This window comes from Emiliania huxleyi, assembly GCF_000372725.1.
Source record: "Emiliania huxleyi CCMP1516 unplaced genomic scaffold EMIHUscaffold_264, whole genome shotgun sequence".
Classification (NCBI taxonomy): domain Eukaryota; phylum Haptophyta; order Isochrysidales; family Noelaerhabdaceae; genus Emiliania; species Emiliania huxleyi.
In genome coordinates this window covers 79,599-97,812 of record NW_005200057.1, presented here as the reverse complement: position 1 = coordinate 97,812, position 18,214 = coordinate 79,599, and the positions used below count along the sequence as shown (strand labels likewise).

The 18,214-nt window shown below is 67.4% G+C and overlaps 4 protein-coding genes across 4 annotated transcripts; all 4 read right to left on the bottom strand.

Moving 5' to 3' along the window:
• Positions 1–375: 375 nt before the first annotated feature.
• On the bottom strand, positions 376–962 carry EMIHUDRAFT_238249 (hypothetical protein; the record flags this gene model as incomplete). The annotated part of the gene is made up of 3 exons (XM_005777215.1): positions 376–489; positions 571–774; positions 948–962. 3 exons carry the CDS (start codon positions 960–962, stop codon positions 376–378), a joined length of 333 nt encoding a protein of 110 aa, XP_005777272.1.
• Positions 963–3,400: 2,438 nt separating this feature from the next.
• On the bottom strand, positions 3,401–4,089 carry EMIHUDRAFT_367579 (hypothetical protein). The gene has a single exon (XM_005777214.1). It carries the CDS (start codon positions 4,019–4,021, stop codon positions 3,521–3,523), a length of 501 nt encoding a protein of 166 aa, XP_005777271.1. The 5' UTR covers positions 4,022–4,089; the 3' UTR covers positions 3,401–3,520.
• A 3,343-nt stretch (positions 4,090–7,432) lies between these two features.
• Positions 7,433–10,846, bottom strand: EMIHUDRAFT_238244 (hypothetical protein; the record flags this gene model as incomplete). The annotated part of the gene is made up of 9 exons (XM_005777213.1): positions 7,433–7,785; positions 7,830–8,463; positions 8,614–8,702; positions 8,877–8,929; positions 9,030–9,480; positions 9,558–9,681; positions 9,739–10,050; positions 10,118–10,232; positions 10,305–10,846. 9 exons carry the CDS (start codon positions 10,844–10,846, stop codon positions 7,433–7,435), a joined length of 2,673 nt encoding a protein of 890 aa, XP_005777270.1.
• A 1,345-nt stretch (positions 10,847–12,191) lies between these two features.
• EMIHUDRAFT_74049 (hypothetical protein) lies at positions 12,192–14,766 on the bottom strand (the record flags this gene model as incomplete). Its single annotated transcript, XM_005777212.1, has 4 exons — positions 12,192–12,955; positions 13,028–13,286; positions 13,865–14,009; positions 14,282–14,766. Coding segments are annotated over 4 exons (1,653 nt in total), but the record flags the coding sequence as incomplete, so codon positions are not given.
• Positions 14,767–18,214: the final 3,448 nt, after the last annotated feature.

Genomic DNA, 18,214 nt, shown 5'->3' with positions numbered 1-18,214 from the left:
ATGCTGAGTGTATCTGAGTGTTCTGTATTGTCCAGACGTACGCGTAGACTCTTCTTAGAATTTTATCGGGCGAGTCTCCCCTCCTCTACACCCAAGCATGCACTCGGTGTTTCTCCATGCAGTGTGTGCCAGTGGCCCCAGTCCTGCGCGCTGCGGCCCAGTGGCAGGCGTCTTTACGAGCTGCGTCTTGTTATCGTCACACACGTGCCGATCACCGCGGTATGAGAGAGGTGCGATGCGCGGGCGCGCCCCGTCCTCGGCCCTACACCTATACCGCTGGGCAACGAGGGACGCGCGGCCTGGACGGCAGCATAATACCGGGTAGGAGCCGGAAGGCACAGGGACAGCCGATGAAGACACATGGAGACTCTGCAATTAGCAGACTCCGATGGAGCTCGCCGTCGCCTTGAAATGGGAAAACAGCGTCAGCATTGCGCGCACATCGCCAGCCTTAGCCTTGTGCGTCTCCTGCTCCCGGACCGCCTCCTCCTTGAGACGACCTAACCACCGCTCCGCCTTCTCCCCCCCCACCGCCCCGCTGCGCACCAGGCGCTCGACGGCATTGCGCACTTGGATCGCTGGAAGCAAGCCTTGACCCATCGGCTTGTTAGTAAGCGGCGACCGCAGTGCGAGGCCCTGTGAGGTGCGCATTAGAAAATATTTCTCGATGGCGTCGCGCTCGTATATTGCGCCATCTTCTGCCGTCACCGGCTCAATCGGCAGCTCCAACGTAATCGGGCATACAAACTCAGCGGCGGCGTCCTCGATAGCGGCCTGTTGGCGAGGTGGGCGCTAGTGGTGGGCGCCGCGCATCCACTGAGGCCCTGCCAAATGCGCGGGGATGGGTTGGGCTAGGCGGGAAAGCGCTCCTTGAAGAGCCTTGCAGCCTCGTTGGGGGGGTGGTAGTTGATGGCGCTGAGTGCGTCCGTCAGCGAGTAGGCGTAGACCGGCAGCGTGCCCATGCTCGGCCTCGTAAAGCGAAAAGGCTGGGAACGACGCGGCGCGCAGGGGTACAACCGTGGCGCGAGCTGAAGTTGCGCGCCGGGCAATTTCAAGGCAGAGCAAAATAGCTGCAAGTGACTAGGCTGAAAGGAGGCGGCGCCACTCTGGCGAGGTACTTCCAGCCTGCCGTGGGAACAGCTGATGACGCAGTCTCGCCGAGGCTCGCCCTCGGGTTGACTCGGCCAGACTAATAAAACCCCGAGAGGCGTGGGAGTACCTCGCCAGGCGCCACTCTCTGTCTACAGAGTCGACAAACAAATAAATCTCTCGCAGTCGACCCCGGCGAAGGGTGGGTGAGATGTGAATCCGAAGGTCTCCAGGCTCGCACCTCATATAGAGTAGCGCGCAGCGGCAAACAACGGGGGTATTGTAAAATTCTTCTCATTCAAGATTTCTTGTAACAAACAGGGACTGCGAATAGTGATAAAGGGAGGGTATGTTCGTAAGAGCCACGTACCGTGATAAGCTTTTATATTGGAGCACTTGGAGTGCAGTCGGCAGCCTCACATCCAAAAACAAACTCTCTCCCATCCAAGGCCGAGAATACTGACGGGCTGAGAGGTCTTGCGGCGCAGCCGCACCTGCCTCTACCCTTATAAGTCTCTCGTGTCGGCGCCGACGCTCTTTTAACGTAGAACGTCCCAGCCGAAATCCGCCCGCCACGATCGATCAGTCCACAATCGTCGGCCCCCAGCGACCCGCAGCGATGGATGCCGCCGCCCCCCCGCCCCCTGCGGCTGACGCGCCGATGCACGACCGGCCTCCGTGGGATGGCTCTCCGGCCTCTCCGGCCGCTGACGCGGCCGCCCATGCTGCTGCCGATCCGGTCCCTCTCACGCTCAGCGATATCCGCACAAGCTACGACAACTTCGAGGTCGCCGGCTTTGGCCAGGTGCAGCCACCACCTGCTTGCCTCCATGTTCACGCTTCGCGCCCCTTCCCCCCCTCTGACGCCGCCGTATGACCGTAGGTGAGGGGCACGACTACCCGCCTGGAAGGCGCTCTCATCAGCAAGTCACCCAGGCACCAACTCCTGGGCGTTTACGCTTGACTACGAAACCATGCAGTGGATGCAGCTCGATCAAACCGGCGACGCCAACAGCTGGTCCCTGGGCGAGTTCCTCGCCCAGGATGAGGTGCGAGTCATGATGCTCGACCCAGCGTGCACCAAGTCGCTCACATTCCGTGAGTTCGTCAACGGGCCGAACACACTCTCCAAGTCGACTGCGATCTCGGACTCCGACAACTGGACCGGTGCACCAGCCGCGGAGGACGATGGCTCCCTCGACGACATCCCTTCATCGACGGACGCCTTCACCGCCGCCGGCCCTGGGCCATCCAGCGCGGCCTCCGACGGCCTGCACGTGATCGAGCGGGTACAGAAACGGTGGCTGCCCAGCTCACACCCTAATCGATCTGCCTTAGGCACGGAGCCAACGGAGCCATCGCGCATGCCCGCATCGCGTGCGGCTCCGAGGTCTCCCGCCGAGACCGGCTCGGCGCGGCGCGTGGCCGCACGCCGCCGTTGAAAAGGCGAGATAGGACCGAGGGGAGAGCGCCGGCCACATCGAGCGAGCGCTGACGTGTAAGGTGTCTGTGCTGCTCCGGTGTGTGTGGGATTCTGCCTCCCCCCCATCTGTGCGGCGAGTTGTTTGCGGCGCGATGCCCGATCGTGCGCGATAGCCTCCCATTGTGCGTGGTGTGTCGGTGTGTCGGGGTCGTCCGGAGCGTGTGGCGGCGCCGTTGCCATCAGCGACTGCTCCACGTGCCACGACTGCTTTGACTGACGTGACTGACTGTGATGAGACATGAGAGCTGATGCGTGATGGATGATCTCCGACAACCCAAAACCAAAATGCAAATGCGGGGACCAGGGCCTCGCCTTCTTCCTGCCCAACATGACGTTTCTGCAGCCGCCTGGCCACGTCCACCAAATGTTGGCAGAGGTCGGGGCGCCGAGCCTACAGCTGCTTGACGCAACCTGGCTTCGCGGCGTGTCGCCTATCGCGTCCGTCGCACTACGCACCGCCGACGCGGCATCGCTTGTCCTCGCCCTCGTCAACCCCTCAGATAAGCGGCTGGCGATCCGCGTGGAGGTGAGTGACGGAGAGTTTGAGGAGGCGTCACCGGTTCGTCTCCGCTCGCTGAGCTCGCCCAACCTCACCGCCTTCAACAGCCCCGCGAAGCCCAATGCCGTGACGGCGATCGGCTCAACGACACGGGTGGCCGCTGGCACGCTCTCCCTCACGCTGCCAGCGCAGTCTTTTGTGGTAGGGGTGGCGAAGCTTGGGCTCGGTCCGGTGATACATTCGCACTGAGTCTGAGATGGACTGATGGCCCGTTGTCGCGAGGCTATATCTCGCAGCACACACAGCTCGTGCCGAAGCTCATTTTTGTGTGTGTCATAATGTTATATGTACGACTAGATGTACGACCCACAAAACGCGCGGAGACTACTGCGTTCTTCGTCTTGTTCATGTCGTGCCGCTCTTTTGGTCCGCGCGCGGCCCGGATCCCTTCAGGCAAGAAGATCGCGCAAATTCTGCCCTTGCCTCTGGGCAGCTGCGTCGCCCGGGTGCGCCCGCATAGCCCCTGCCGCCGCCTCGGTCGCGCCCGCAGTCACAGCTCGCTGCCTCCGCGCCCGCGCTGCGGCGTCGGTGCCAGAGCACACGTTGAACAGCGCCCAGCACCCATTCTCCTGCACGCCCGCCACCTGCGGGTGCGCCAGCATCGCCGCCACGACCAACTCGATGCCGCCCGCGTCTGCTGCGCGCTGCTTGCGTGCGAACGCTGCGGCGTCGCTGCCGAAGCACACGTTGACCAGCGCCAAACAGCCATACTGCTGCACATCCGCCACCTGCGGGTGAGCCTGCAGCGCCGCCACAGCCACCTCGATGCCGCCCGCGTCCGCTGCGCGCTGGATGCGTGCGAACCCTGCGGCGTCGGTGTCGGAGCACACGTTGGCCATCGCCATGCAGCCATTCTTTTGCACGCCCGTCTCCTGCCGGTGGGCCTGCATCGCCGCCACGATCGCCTCGGTCGCGCCCGCAGTCACAGCTCGCTGCCTCCGCGCCCGCGCTGCGGCGTCGCTGCCGAAGCACACGTTGCCCAGCGCCATGCAGCCCAACTGCTGCACGCGCACCGCCTGCGGGTGGGCCTGCATCGCCGCTACGATCGCCTCGATCGCGCCCGCGTCTGCTGCACTCGCTGCGGCGTCGCTGCCGAAGCACACGTTGCCCAGCGCAAAACAGCCATACTGCTGTACACCTGCCACCTGCGGGTGAGCTTGCAGCGCCGCCACGACCAACTCGATCGCGCCCACTGCTGCTGCGCGCTGCATACGTGCGATTCCTGCAGCGTCGGTGCCGGCGCACACGAGGGCCGTCGCCCGGCAGCCATTCTGCTGCACGCCCGCCACCTGCGGGTGAGCCTGCAGCGCCGCCACGATTGCCTCGATCGCGCCCGTGTCCACCGCAGCTTGCCTGTTATGCGCCTCTGTGCACATATCAGCCAACCGCCCGCAGGCCGCAAGCGCGACGCGACTGACCGACCCGTGCGCCCGCAGCGCCGCCACCGCCGCCGCCACGCCCATCGCCCGCACCTCCGCAGCGCTCGGTGGCGCAGCGGCGGGGACATGAGCAGCAGAATGGCTGGAGCCGCCGCCGCCGCCGCCGCCGCCGCCGCCGCCGCCGCCGCCGCCGCCGCCGCCGCCGCCGCTGCCGCTCGTCGCAGCGTGGCGCTGCCGCTTGGGTGCCGGGCCAGCGCTCGCACTCCCCTCCGCCGAGTTCTTGCGCACGGCCGCCACCACCTCGGCCCCCATCTCCATCTCGACCTCGATCACGTACGCGGGGTACATCTGGCGCGACTCGTACACGACGTGGACGATGGACGCGTTGCACCCGTTCTCGCCTCCGCCGGAGACGAAGGGGCGGTGCGGCCCGCCGCGCACGCTGTCGTAGAGGAGTCGGGGAGGGCCCTCGACGCGCACGTCCGGCATGCGCATCGCCCTCGACTCCGCGCTGATGCGCTGCCCCATCTCCTGCTGCGAGCCGAGGGCGGCCTTCACGATGAGCAGCTGCACGCGGCTGCCGCCCGAGCCGGAGATGCGGTGCGCGTACCGGCCGCCGATCGGGTACGACGGGTCCTCCGCCAGGTAGATGCCCTGGCCGTAAAAGCCGCCGTTCGAGAAGCGCGGGTCGAGCCCGTTCTGATGTGCGAGCACATCCTCCGCCGCCCGCTCCGCCGTGCCGTGGAAGAGGAGCATCTCGTTGACGTCGCCGCCGTCGCAACTGTGGACGAGCTCCTCGTCGCGGTGGTTGGAGTACGCGCGCCACAGCTTCTTGTTCTGCACGCGCTGCACGCGGCTCAGCCTTGCGCTCGGGCAGCTCCGCGCCAGCAGCGTCTTGATGAGGAGCGCCTCGTTGCTCTGCATCGAGAGCGGGACGAGCTTCGACTCGGTCGGGCCGCCGTCGCCGCCGCCGGCGCCCCACTCTTCGGGGAACGTCATTGGCAACGCGGTGCGCGGGCGGGATGGTGGGCCGTAGCACGAATTCTTTTTCTTCGTTCACCGTGTCCTTCTCACTGTTCTTCACATAAACGCACAACTCCGGACCCAAGACGCACAAGCACACAGACAGTCGAGAAGGGGGAGAGACAGCAACGACAGTCAGACTGTTCTTCAAAGAAAGAAAGAAAGAAAACACACAACCCAAGGGAGGGATGGGAGAACGGCACGCCGCCACCACACAGGGATTTTAAGGAGAGGAGTGTGGTGCGCTAGCCGTCGCCCACCCTGGGGAGTCTGCCTCTTCGTATCTCTTTTCGCAGTCTCTCGCCGCTTCTCGCTGCAACCTTCATGCCACCTCGCGGCCGTCCCACTCTCGTCGGTCTCTCCCTTGTCACTTCCTCCTCTGTCGCGTCGTTCTCTTCTGCCTCGTCCTGCGACGCCGCCGCCTGCCGGTCCCTTGTTCTCGCGGCTTCTTTCGCCTTGCGCAACTCCGTCCTCCTCGCGGCGTATCCTGGCCCCTCGAGTCTATCAAGCTCCCCTCGCGCAAGGACCACATTTCTGACTCCCACTCCGATCATTTGCCTACACGTCATGTTGTTGCTCAGGTCCACTCTCTCTTCGAACACTCGTGCCTCTACGGATGATGCCGGCGCTGGGGTCCCCTTCGGGTGCATCGTGACATCTGACAACTGAATTTCCACTGGTTCGTTCTCCTCTGAGTCATCTTCCCCGTCCTCCTTCCGCTCGGCCCTTCGCTCGGTACGTTCGGTGTGGCTCACCCTCCATGCCGTGAACAGGCGCTTTATCCACCCTATATTCTTCTCTCGTTCCTCTGCCCGTGCCTTGGTCTTGTCATTGTTTCGCACCCATGTCTGTATGGCAATCGAGGCTGCCTTCCCCACTACCTGTAGTTCACTCGTCACCTCTCCCGCGAGCTCCCTTCTCTTTCTTTCGGGTATGGAGTCCGTGAGTGCGGGTAGCGTGCAGGCAATCACGGGTGCTATTTTGTCGTACTCCTCTTCGGCGAGCGCCCCAAATCTAGACCCTTTCGCCTTTAAGGAGGCTGCCCTCGCTCGTCTCAGGAATGTGGCGGTGTCTTTTGAGTCCGGCGCCTCCCGTTCAACTCTTGCTGTCGCCCTCGCTGTGTGTTTGTCGAGCTTCCGCATGAAGTGATGGGGGGTCGTCCCCGTCGTTGGGTGTCCCGCTGCCCGCCCCCCCCTTGGTCCTCCCCCTCCTCGTCCGCCTCGCCGGTCTGTCCGCCCTTATCCCCTTCCTTCTCTAGACGCAACTTGTCCTGCGCCTCTTTTATCACGGCCTTGGCGTGGTCCGTGAGCGCCTGTGTCATCGCCTTCAGCCTCTCTGCCGGTGTCTCGCCTCGGCGCGGTTGCATCGCGCCGTCGTAGGCTTCCTGCACGGTCTTCGTGAACGCCTCCTCGGCGTCTCGGTCCAGCTTCCGGCTGACTCCTTTCGGTCGGTATTCTCGCTCTCCCTCTGGGTCGTCCGCCCCGTAGTATTCAACCGCCACTATCTCATGGTCTTTCCCGCATACTCCTGGCATGATGTGTACGCGCCCCATCACATTCGCTAGCGCCGGGGTGACTATCCAGTTGTCAATTTGCGTGCCCGCCCGGTACGTTGCGTCGTTCGCCATCGCTCTCAGGTCTCTCCCCACCTCGGTCAGCATGCTGTTGAACATCTTCACCTTCCTACATATACTTAAGCATAATTCTTTTTCGGCTCGTCGCCCCCACTTTTTTCGGCAGGTGAACCCACTTTGCGACCGTCGCCTCGCGTAGTCGGCGCTGGCCGCTGCCGCCTGCGCTCGTGGTTCCCTCTTTTACATACATAAATGCTAAAACGAGAGGGCGGGCGCCGGGGCGAGCCGTGAAAGCCGGCGTCGTGAGATAAAAAAAGCCACGCGAGCTACTGGAGATCAAAATACACCGAGTACGTCTCGTCGATGACCTCAGAGAGCGGCCACACCACGGCCGAGGCGAGTTCCGGCCGGCCCGGGGAAGGGCGCAAGAACCAGGCGGCCGCCGGGTAGCTCGCCGCTCCCACCGCCTCCTCAAACGAGCTCAGCGCGGCGAACCGCTTCACAGCCGGCACCTCCTTCTCGCCGGACGGCTTGCGCTGTAGCGTCACCGGCGTGAGGCGCGTCGCCAGCTCGTCGCCCACTTCGTAGCCCGTGGCGCTGCTCGCGCCCGCCTCTGCGCCGGCGGCGGTCGAGAGGAAACAGCCCGGCGCGTGGAGCGACTCGTAGCTCTGGAAGCCGCCTATACAGCAGTCGCTCTCCCGCTCGCAGCTACTGCTCCAGCACGTGTCGCGCATCCTCGCAAGTGCGGCGAGCCGTGCGCCGCGGCGAGCAGCGGGTCGTGCCGCCTCCACGAAGCGCGCCTCGCCTGCTCCGGAGAAGGCTGCACGCCGCGGTGGAGGCAGAGCAGCTCCACCTGCCCGCCCGATCCGCCCTGCGGCGCCGCCAGCCAGCAGCCCGGCCTGCCAAAGGGAGAGAAGGAGACGAGGTTGTCCCCACCGCCCAAGCCTGCAACCTCGCGCAAGGTGACCACGCCCGCGAGGTCGCTGCCGCCACGCCGCCGCGAGAGCGGCAGCGCGGGAAGCCTGCCCTCGCGCAGCCACAGCCGATCCGCGTGCAGCAGCAGCGTGCCCGGCGGTGCGCCCCGCTCCTCGATTCGCCGCAGCGTGCGCAGCTGCGCCGAGGCGGCCGCAGGCACCGGCTCGAGCATCTCCAGCAGCTCCGCCTCGGTGCCTCCCGGTAGCAGCGGGCGGAGGCAGCCGACGCAGGCGAGCACCACAGGGCCGTGGAGGAGCGCAAAGAGGCGGCGGTACTTTGGTCGCTCGTCGGGCAGCCGAGAGGTGCGCAGCGAGGCGGGCAGCGAGAGAGAGACCTCGTCACCCTCGCGCCAAGTTCGCTCCACGCGCATCAGGCTGCCACTCTCCACGGGGCTGAGCGCACTCCCGCCGCCGCCGCCGGACGCACCCTCGCCGCCTCCGCCGCCTCCGCCGCCGCCTGCGCCCCCGAAGTTCGGCGGCTCCGCCGCCGCCTGGCGCAGCGTCGCGGAGGGAGAGGTTGCCCACGACGGCACTCGGAAGGCGATGGCGGCGTGCACGCCTTCGGCCGCCGCCCTCTCCACCCGCAGCTTGAGGCCGGGCGTGGCGGCGGGGTGGAGGGCGCCTGGAGGGCGGCGCCGGCGAGGGAAGGGTGGAACCGGAGGTGTTCACTAGAGGGAGGGTGGGTCAGCTGGGGGCGGCGGCGGCGCTCGCCTGGCGGGTCGGCCTCGAGAACGAGCACGAGCCTATTGGAAAGGGTCCATGCAAGTTCCGGGATGGCTCCTGCAAGGTCCTAGACTCGAGAACGAGAACGAGCCCGGCGCGGCGCCACCGCAAGCGCGCGGCGATGAGCTGCAGGACAAAGAGCTCAGGCGGCGCCGCCCCGCGCCCCTCGACGAAGATGTGCTCCGCCAGCCGCGCGAAGGCCTCGATGCCGGTGCCCTGGCAGCACCAAAAGTCGCCGAAGGGTGTCGACCAGCCAGAGTGCCTCCAGCTCTGCGGCTTGCGCTTTGAGACGCCGGTGCCGAGCGGCATGAAGTAGAGCATCGCTCCCGGCTCGCTGCCGCGCTGCGTGCCGAGGACGCCGTTGAGCAAGGCGCGCTCGATGAAGTCGGCGTACGCGAGTGCGCCGCCGCTCGCCCTCAGCAGCATGCCGACCAGCCGGACCATGTTGTGCGTGGTGCAGCTCTCGGCGTGCTCGTGCCGCGCCCCGCCGTGCGCCAGCGTGTGGCCGAGCTGGCCGGGAGCCTCCCACAGCTCGTTGTGCGTGGAGCCTCCCGTGGCGTACGAGCGCTTGCTCACGACCAAATCGACGAAGCGCTGCGTGAGGGCGGTGAAGTGCGCCTCGCCAGTCACCTCAAACCGCCGCTGAGCGCCGAGCATCAGAGCGAGGGCCGTGTTGCCTGTGAATTCACAGGCAACTCGCAAAGTGACACTCCGTGCAATTGTGAGTGAGAAAGTCCGTGCAATCGTGACTCACCGTGCATGCCTGTGAGCGCGTCCTGTCCGGCGGCGAGAGGTCCGAGCAGGCACGGCTTGTCGAAGAGGGAGGCGGTGGCGCGGTGCTCCGCCTTGCCGGTGAGGGAGGCGAGGTGCCACAGCGCCTGAGGGGGGGGGCTCAGAGGTAAACGACGCCCTCGCGCAGCCATGCCGGTTGCGACATCTGAGAGAGCCTCGTTGATGCCGCCGCACTCTTGGTTGAGCGTCTTGAACTGGTGCGCCAGTCCCTTCTCTGCCGCGAGTCGGCGCACCCGCTTGCCAATGTATTCGCCGAGCGCCTCGGCGATCTCGAGCGCCTTGTGGCTGCCAGCGAGGGAGTACTGCTGCAGCAGCCCTGCGAGCAACTTGTGGAGAGTGTAGTAGGGCGCCCAGACGGGCGTGATCGCCTCGAGTCGGTCGAGGAATGAGGGCGGGAAGGCGGAGAGGTAGCCGCTGCCGTGGGCGGCGGCGAGCTTGCCCAGCTCCTCAACGACCTATGTGGCGGGCGGCACTTGCTTCACAGCGCGCGGCTGTGGAGGAGCAGCCCAGAATCTCCGCCACCTCAGTCATCCGGTGGCGCAGCTCGGCGTCGCGAGTGGCGGCGAAGGCCATCGCCGAGGCCGAGAGCCAGTGCCCAAGGAAGTGGCCGCGCAGCTCGGAGCCGGTGTGCTCCCACCTGTTCGTCAATCAGTGGCCTTGTTGATGAGCATCTCTCATCAGCGCCGCTCGGAGCCGGTGTGCTCCCCACCCCATCAGGCGGAGCGAGCCGGGCGACCACTTGCCTCCCTGCGCGGTCAGCCGCCACGCGAGCAGCAGAGAGTCGGTCGAGAGCAGCTTGAGGTATGCGAGGTTCGTCTCGAAGGCGGCGTGGAAGGCGCTGCCAGCGAGCAGGCGCACGTCCGAAAGCGGGATCGCGTCTACCGCCAGCAAAGGCGGGCGCGGCGTCGACTCGAACGGCGCCTCAAAGGCGGGCAGACTGACGTCGTGTGACTTGTGCCTCTTGGCGTCGTAGCCCGGACCGCTGAAGATGGGGCACGAGACGGAGTGCGTTGACAGGTTGGAGATGGGCGCTGTTGGAACTTGCACGCGAAGGATGGAGACGCTCGTCGGCCAGTCGGCTCGTCGCGACGCGCCGTTGGAGGCTTGGTGCCTCCATGCTCCGTCGGCTGCCCTCACCGTGCCTAGCGACTGGTCTCTGATGGCGAACCATGAGCAGTACTGAGTGACCATGAGCAGCGCGATCGCAGCCTGAAGTGAGCAGATCACAAAGGGCCAGCGACGGTCAACCATTCTGCTCGAGGCGTGCAGCCAGCAGAGCGGATGAGAGCAGCACCGCAGGCTGGAGGTAGCGTGAAACGGGTGCGTGAAGCCAGTGCGTGAGGCTGGTGCCGGGCGTCAGCCCTGCTTATTCACAAGTTTCGAATTTCTTTTTTGAGTGAAATTCTTTTTTAGAGCTGTGAGTGTGCGAGAATAGCTCCGCCGTTCATGGAGGCAACCGATGCGAGTCGACTATCTCCCAGTATGACCAGAGAGTACGCTCTCTTTGTGCTTTTGATCATTGAGTGCAACAAGGACTGGTACGCGCACCAGGAGCTCGTCAAGGCGCGGGACGCGCACGTCAAGAACAACCCGTCCCTCGGAGACAGCGCCGTCAACAACCGCGAAGCCGCGCGCTTCGTCTCCGCCTCAACGCCTTTCGCCGGCAAGGCCCTCGATGTCCGTGTCGACGGCACGTACGCCACCGCCCTCTCCTCCGACACCGCCCTCCAGGACGAGCTCCAGCGGAAGCTCGGCCTTTGGCTCTCCGTGGCGCTTCCCACCCTTCGGGTCGCGCTCGAGCGGGGCATGCCAGTCGATTTCTTCGGCGACTACCTTTACAACAAGGCCCACCACCGGCGGCCCCACGACGGCGTCCTCGCCGCCTGCCTGGGCAGACGCGATGCGCGCCCCGGCCAACGCGCCGGTCGTGCACGGTGACAAGGAGAAACCAGAGCTCACCCGGCAGTACAACGAGGGGTACAAGGTCGACCTCGCGGAACCCACGCTGGCCCGGGAGGATGCGATGAGGTGAATGAAGTCAAGCTCTGGACGCCCCTCCTCAAGACCTCCTCGGCGGGCGTTGGCAACGCCTCGAGCGGCGGCACGCCCGCCTCCGTTGGCCACTCCTACGCCTTCGGCAACACCGAGGAGAAGGCCCGCCGCCTAAACATGGGCTGCAAGGCGCGCGGGCAGCCCGGCCCACCCTTCTCTCTACCTTCTCCCACAAGAACGGCCACGGCTACGTCAAGGCGCATCGCGGTTTCTACCACGACGCGATCTTTGTCAAGCGCAACAACTTCAACCTGCTGCTCCACGAGACGTTCGGCGGCGGCTTCTCGCCCACCGCCGTTCTCAAGCTGCGCCGCCTCGCGCGCAAAGTCGCGCGCGGCAGCGTCGACCGCACGGCCTACTCGCCCAAGTACTCGCTTTCTTTTATGTCCCACCATGCAGAGCGCATCTCTCTCTCTGTTGTGCGAGGCGTGAACCGCGCCATTCGCTCTCACCTGGCAACCCTGTCTGCACGTCTTGCGCGCGCGTGGGAACACAACAGGGCTCCACAGCGTCCACAGAGCGGCCCCAAATGACGTGTGGAGTGTTAGAGTTGTTTGGTATTGCTAAAAATCTCTCTCTCTCGAGTGCGCGTGTGAGACGGATCCAAACGCAAAAGGAAAAGCCACAACCGACTGCTCTGGGCTCTCCAAAAACGGCAGACAATATGTAGCCTGATGCATGGTGCATGCGAGATCCGCAACCGCGGACCGGTTTCGACCGCGGCCGCCCGGACCACCTGCGCGACCGCAGGCCCAGCCGATTGCTGTGCTCGAGTACAAGCAGCAAGCCCCAAACCCAGGGAAAGGCGCGGCGGGTGGCCGTGCTCAAGGGCACTTGCGGTGAATGGCACTCGCGCCCTGCTCGTCGTACTCTTGCTTCGAGAGCCAGAGCTGCGGCGGAGGGGAGGGAGGGTCTGGGCGACGCGGGGCGGGGTGGGGGTTGGGGGGGGGGGGCAGTGGCGGGTTTCGGTGGCGGTGCGGCCCCGCGCCTGCTGGAAAGAGCCGAGCGACACCAGGATCGATCCGCCGATCCAGACGGCGAAGCGGCGCTCGGCGGGCGCTGTCGCGGCGATCATCTTGACCTTCATCGAGGTCTGCGGCACGATCTCGCCGAGCCGCGCCTGCAGCCGGTCGGTGAGGCCAGGGAGCAGCGAGCCGCCGCCGCTCACGACGATCCCGCCCCACAGCTCGCGGCGCATGTCGGTGTCGCACGCGCGGATGCAGTCGGCGACCATCTCGGGCAGCCCAAGCTGCCCGTCCGGCACGGCGGAGGCGAGCGCGTCGCGCTGCGCCGTGGCGGGGGGCGCGCCTGTTCACGGCCGCAGGCGTGAAGACTCACGCCCCCCGCGGCTGCGGCGTCGGGAGGGCGGCCGCACCGTACGCGGTGCGGAGCAGGCCAGGCGTGAAGAGGAGCTCGGGCAGGTGGAGCCTGGCGGGCGGGGTAGAGAGGGGGTGGACTGTGTCGTGTGCGTGTGGTGGGCAGAGGGGGTAGGAGAGGGTGCGAGGCGGTCTAGGAGAGGTCCAGGCGAGGTCCAGGCGAGGTCGAGGAGAGGTCTAGGGAGGGTGGCGAGGCGGCGGCGCCTCTCCCAGGCGAGGTCGACCGTCGACCGGTCCGGCAGCTCGTACTCCCACGCGGACGCCTGGCTCGCCAGTCGAGCGGTGTCGTCTCTCCCGCGGGGCAGGCTCGCTCCTTGAGGAGGAGGCTCGCTCCTCGCGGGCCATGCGCCGCGAGCGCGCACATCTCGGCGCATCTCGGCGCATCTCGGCGCATCTCGGCGCGTCTCGCCTCGAGCGGTGCCCCCTCTGCTGGAGGGGCGGGCGGGAGGCGGCAGACGCACTCCTTGGCCTCGCGCAGCAGGGAGAGCTGCGCGTGGCGGAGGTAGGACGGGTGCGTGCCTGCGGCGGGGTAGGGGTGCGAGGCAGGTCGAGGAGCGGGCCGGGGCAGGGCAGGGGAGGGCAGGGCAGGGACTCCGTGCCGGGGAAGTCGGCGCCGCCCGGCGACTTCAGCGTGTAGAGCGGCCGCAGCTGCGGAGGCGACTCGCGGCTCTGCAGCGAGGTGAGCCTGCGGAGGAGAGGAGGGGCGGTCACGAACGGATCGCGAGGGGAGGCTGCTAGCCTGGTGGCCACGTGTTTTGGTCTGCGTGGCCAGCGTGGCCAGCGTTGGCACGTGTCTGTGTGTGCGTGCGGCGGCCTCTCGGGCTCTCGGGCTGTCGACGACGACCCATGGGCGAGTTGCAGAGAGAGGTGCAGAGCATCTAGGGAGAGAGCGCATGAGCTCTGCGATCCGGTCCCCTCCGAGGGGCGAGCGGCGCAGCGGCTTGTTGAGCACGTACCCATCGTGGACTGCGACGGCGGACGCCTGTCTCAAGAGAATGATGGTGAGGATGAACAGGACGCCGGCGATGATGATGATGGTGGCGGCGGTTGCCTGGCCGCCACCCACGTCGAGGACGAGGGCCGTCCCCCGCCCGGCGGCGAAGGCGGAGAGCACCGCCGCCTTTTGCGTCGGGGGGGAGGGAGGCGGCGGTGAGAGGAGGCGGCGAGGCGAGGCGAGGCGGCGGGGCGGGTGGAGCAGAGGAGAGGGGAGGAGCAGCGAGGAGAGAGGGCAGCGGCGAAGAGAGAGGCGCGAGCCGACGGGAGAAGCAGCGGCGAGAGAGGGGGGGGCAGCGGTGAGGGGAGAGCGAGGGAGAGAGGCGGCGGCGAGGAGGCGTTTGTCGCCTTCGAGAGGAACAGCGCCGGCGCGCTGAACTGCTCAAACAGCAGCTCCGCCATCTTCTCGCGCGCGGCGGGCGTGTTGAAGGAGGGCTCGGCCATCAGGACCGGATGCTCCGCCGCGGACGTGCACAGGCAGCTCTTGTACGCGTGCGAGATGAGCGCCTCGGCCGCGTCCCAGTTGGTGACGATCCCGTCAGTTAGCGCCGACTCGACCCGCATCCCGTCGCGCCGCACGCCGAGGGCGCTCGTGCCGACCAGCCGCGTCGCGCCGTCCGAGGAGGCGCCCTCCTCCCCGCCCACCACGCCCACACTCGACGGCACCACAAACTTGGGGCTGTCCTCGCCGGCGAAGCCGCACTTGGTCGTCGACGTGCCGATGTCGAGCACGACGGCGCTCACCTCGTCTGCGGGCGAGGGCGGGCGATGACGACGCGTGGGGAGTGGCGGTCAGCGACGCGGCGGCGGCGGCGAGGGCTCACCTCCTCCGTACATGCTGTCGCGCTGAGAGCGACAGAGCCAGGAAAAGCCGCGGCTCGCCGCCACGCGCCGGCTCGGAAGAGGGGCTATCGGCGGCGCAGCAGAGCGGCATGCGTCGTCATTCGAGCAGCACCAGGTCCCCTCTTCGACGTGACGGCCGCTCCCGGAGCCGGCCGGTGCGCGCCCGACCCACGCCCCTTCTCGCACCCCCCCGATCCCCCTGCGCGGCGCCCCCCTCCACTGCGCGCCGGCTCGAGCGCCTATTGCCAAATCGCGACTTTCGAGCGCAGTGCACGCGCCCCACACGTCACGCGAGCGCAGGAGAGTTTGCGGCAGAGCAGTACCGTGTACTAGCCGGAGGCATCGCGCCGAAAACCCCGCGCATTCCACCCCAACAGAGGCTGTAAGAGGCAGATGGCCAATAGCGACGATCGTTACGAAATGTAGCGTTACCGGGAGCTCTCCAAGCTGTCTTGGGTGGTAGAATTTTCCGCCGGGGCAGGGGGAGGTCCCTGTGGTTTAAAATCCTGTGTGGTTTAAAATCCCTGTGTGGTGGCGGCGTGCCGTTCTCCCATCCCTCCCTTGGGTTGTCTGTTTTCTTTCTTTCTTTCCTGTGTGGTGGGGCGTGCCGTCCTCCCATCCCTCCCTTGGGTTGTCTGTTTTCTTTCTTTCTTTCTTTCTTTTCTACCTCGTCAACGACATCTCACCGGGGCCGACACAGTCGGGGGGGCAGGCGATGAAGGCGTACGCCTGCTGTGTGAAGAGGCGTGTGGCATCGGCGGGCCCGCTGTCTGAACGCAATTCAGCATTTGATATCCGGTCGGTGCGGGACCGAATCGAGAAGGACCGGTCGAGGGGGGAGGCGGCGCAGCTACTGCGCAGTCTACGACCTGGGGCGGAGCGGGGGAGGGAGAGGCGGAGCCGTCGGCGAATCCGGGCCCTGGCCCCCCCTCTTCTCGAGGGGGGGCGAGAGCTAGCCCCCCCCCCACGAGCGGGGTGGACGGCCGACGCGTGGAACCACGGCTGGAACGGCCACAGGGGCAGGGGGCCGCCCCCGAGGCCCCGCTCCAGGCGTTGCGGCTGCCGGCACCGCCACCAGGCCCGCCCCCACCACCACCGCCTCCGCCCCCGCAGCTGGAGCGACCGCTGGGTCGAGGGGCCGCCCCTGAGGTTTCACACCGGGCGGGGCCGCCAGTGCCGCCATCGTTTCCGCCACCCACACTGCCACTTCCGCCCCCACCGCTGGAACGGCGGCAGGGTAGTGGGGCCACCCCAGTGGCTCCACACCAGGCGTTTTGGCCGCGAGGGCCGCCACCGTACCCGCCGCCCCTGCCACCGCCTCTACCCCCGCCGCCGGCGGGGCCGCCGCCGTACGGACCCGCTCGGAATAACCTGGGGGATCCGGAACCGCCCCGCCGGAGGCTGGAGTACCCGGAAGGAGGTGCTGGGGGAGGGGAGTTGCCGCAATGCGATAACGGTCCCGCCGGCGGGCCGGGGGACCGAGGCCGGAGGGTCCCGGGGGGGGCTTGGGGTCAGCTGTCGGAGAGGGTGAGAGATGAGCTGGCGCGGCCTTTGCGAGTAGAGTTGGGACGTGCGGACGAGCCGAGGACGATAGAGGGACCGCGGGGGCGGGCGCGAGTCCTCGATCGAAGTGACACTGTGTGCTCTAAGTCGCGGATCATTTTTGGGCTATCTCTCCTCAAAAACGATGTCAAGCGCCCGCTCGCAGCCAGCACGCGCCGCGCCCCTGGGCGCTCCCCGCTGCGGCGCGCCGCCCGCGCGCGGGCTGCCCGGGCGAGCGACCGCCACCGCTCGCCCCTCAGCACCCTCTGCCCGCGCACGGCCGACGCGCAAGCCCGCGGTCGCGCGCGAGCCGTCGCTTTGCGCACGCCGCCTTCCACCCGCGCTCGCTCGCGATCGAGTCGCACGACCCTATGTTCCGAGTAGCGGAGGTGTGCTTGCACCCCCTTCCCAAGGCACATGCACTTTGGAGGGAGAAAGTGACCGCGGCGGGGCCCGCAATCTCACATTTTGCGACTCACCCCCGCAGGCGCGTTCTCGGCGTGCTGCTGCTGCACAGGTTTTGCGGCCGCCCCGAGAGGGGGAGCGGCCGCTCCTCCGCACCATCGGCCCACGGCATCCTGGGCGGCGTCGGCGCCGCCCCAACGGCCGGCTCGGGCGCTTCCCGCCCCGCCTCGGCTACACTTTGTCGCGGCGATCCACCGGTGCGCCGCCGCACCGCGCGCCTCCCCCGAGCCTCTGTACGGCGCGATGAGCCGCCTCGGCTGCCGCCGTGGTTGCGCCGGCGCCCCTCCCGCACGGCGCGACGCGACCGCAGCCGCGTGCGTGGTCTCACTCACCTCTCCCGCCCGCGCGTCCGCCTCTCAGACCCGCGCCTTCCCTTTCCCAGGCGCCATCACCGGCACGGCCGCCGCCGCCCGTGCGGCACCCGCGGCACCTCCCGCCCCCCCTGGCGATGCTGGCCGCTACCCCGCCGCCGTAGCTACCCTCCCCACCGCTGGTGCACCGCCTCCGCCGCCCCCCTCGGCGCTTCGCCCGTGATTTTGCCGCCGCCTCCTCCACCACCACCCGTCTAAGCTTCCGCCCGCCTTCTCGCCACCGCCGTCCGCGCCACCTCAGCCGCCCTCCCCGGCGCTGCACCGGCGCTGCAGTGCCGTCGGCGCCGCCGCCCGTGCCGCCTCGGCCTCTGCGCCTCCAACCTCGCCGCGTCCGCAGCGGTTCCGCCCTCGGCGCCTCCCACCTCTCACCCGCCAGGTCGAACTTCCGCCGACGATGGTGCCACCGCTGCCGCCCCCCCGCTCGAGCCTCGGCCGCCGCACCCCGCCGTCCGCGCCCCGCCGCCACCCCCTCCGTCACGGCACACGCCGGCACCACCGCTACTACCGCTGGCTCCGCCCTAGACGCCGCCGACCGCTCGCAAGAGCGGCGAGCCCGCGGCCGACATCCTTCTGTCAGGTGACGGTCGACGGCTACTTTCGAGGCTTTGTGGCTTTTTAAGAGGGGTCCGTCAGCTCGGGGGGTGCGCGCTGGATGGCCGGCGCGGTGGAGCAGCGGCGCGGAGCCGGGGGTGCGATGTGCGGCCGTCAGTGGCGCGACACGCGGCCTCCGGCGGCGATTCGCCGCGGCTCCGGCGGTGCGATTTTTGTGCGTTTTCGAAGGCTGTGGGCGGGATAAGGCCGGCTAGACCGGCCCTGGTGTGCCCTAGTGTGTTCCCTTACACCCCTGGCCCGGGCGCAGTAGCGCGGTGCGCGTCCCGAGGGCGTAGGGGCTCAAAAAACAATTGATCAAGTTTTCAGCCACTTAGAGCACACAGTGGCTGGCCCCACTTCCCGGGGAGGGGCGGCGTGGCGATCCA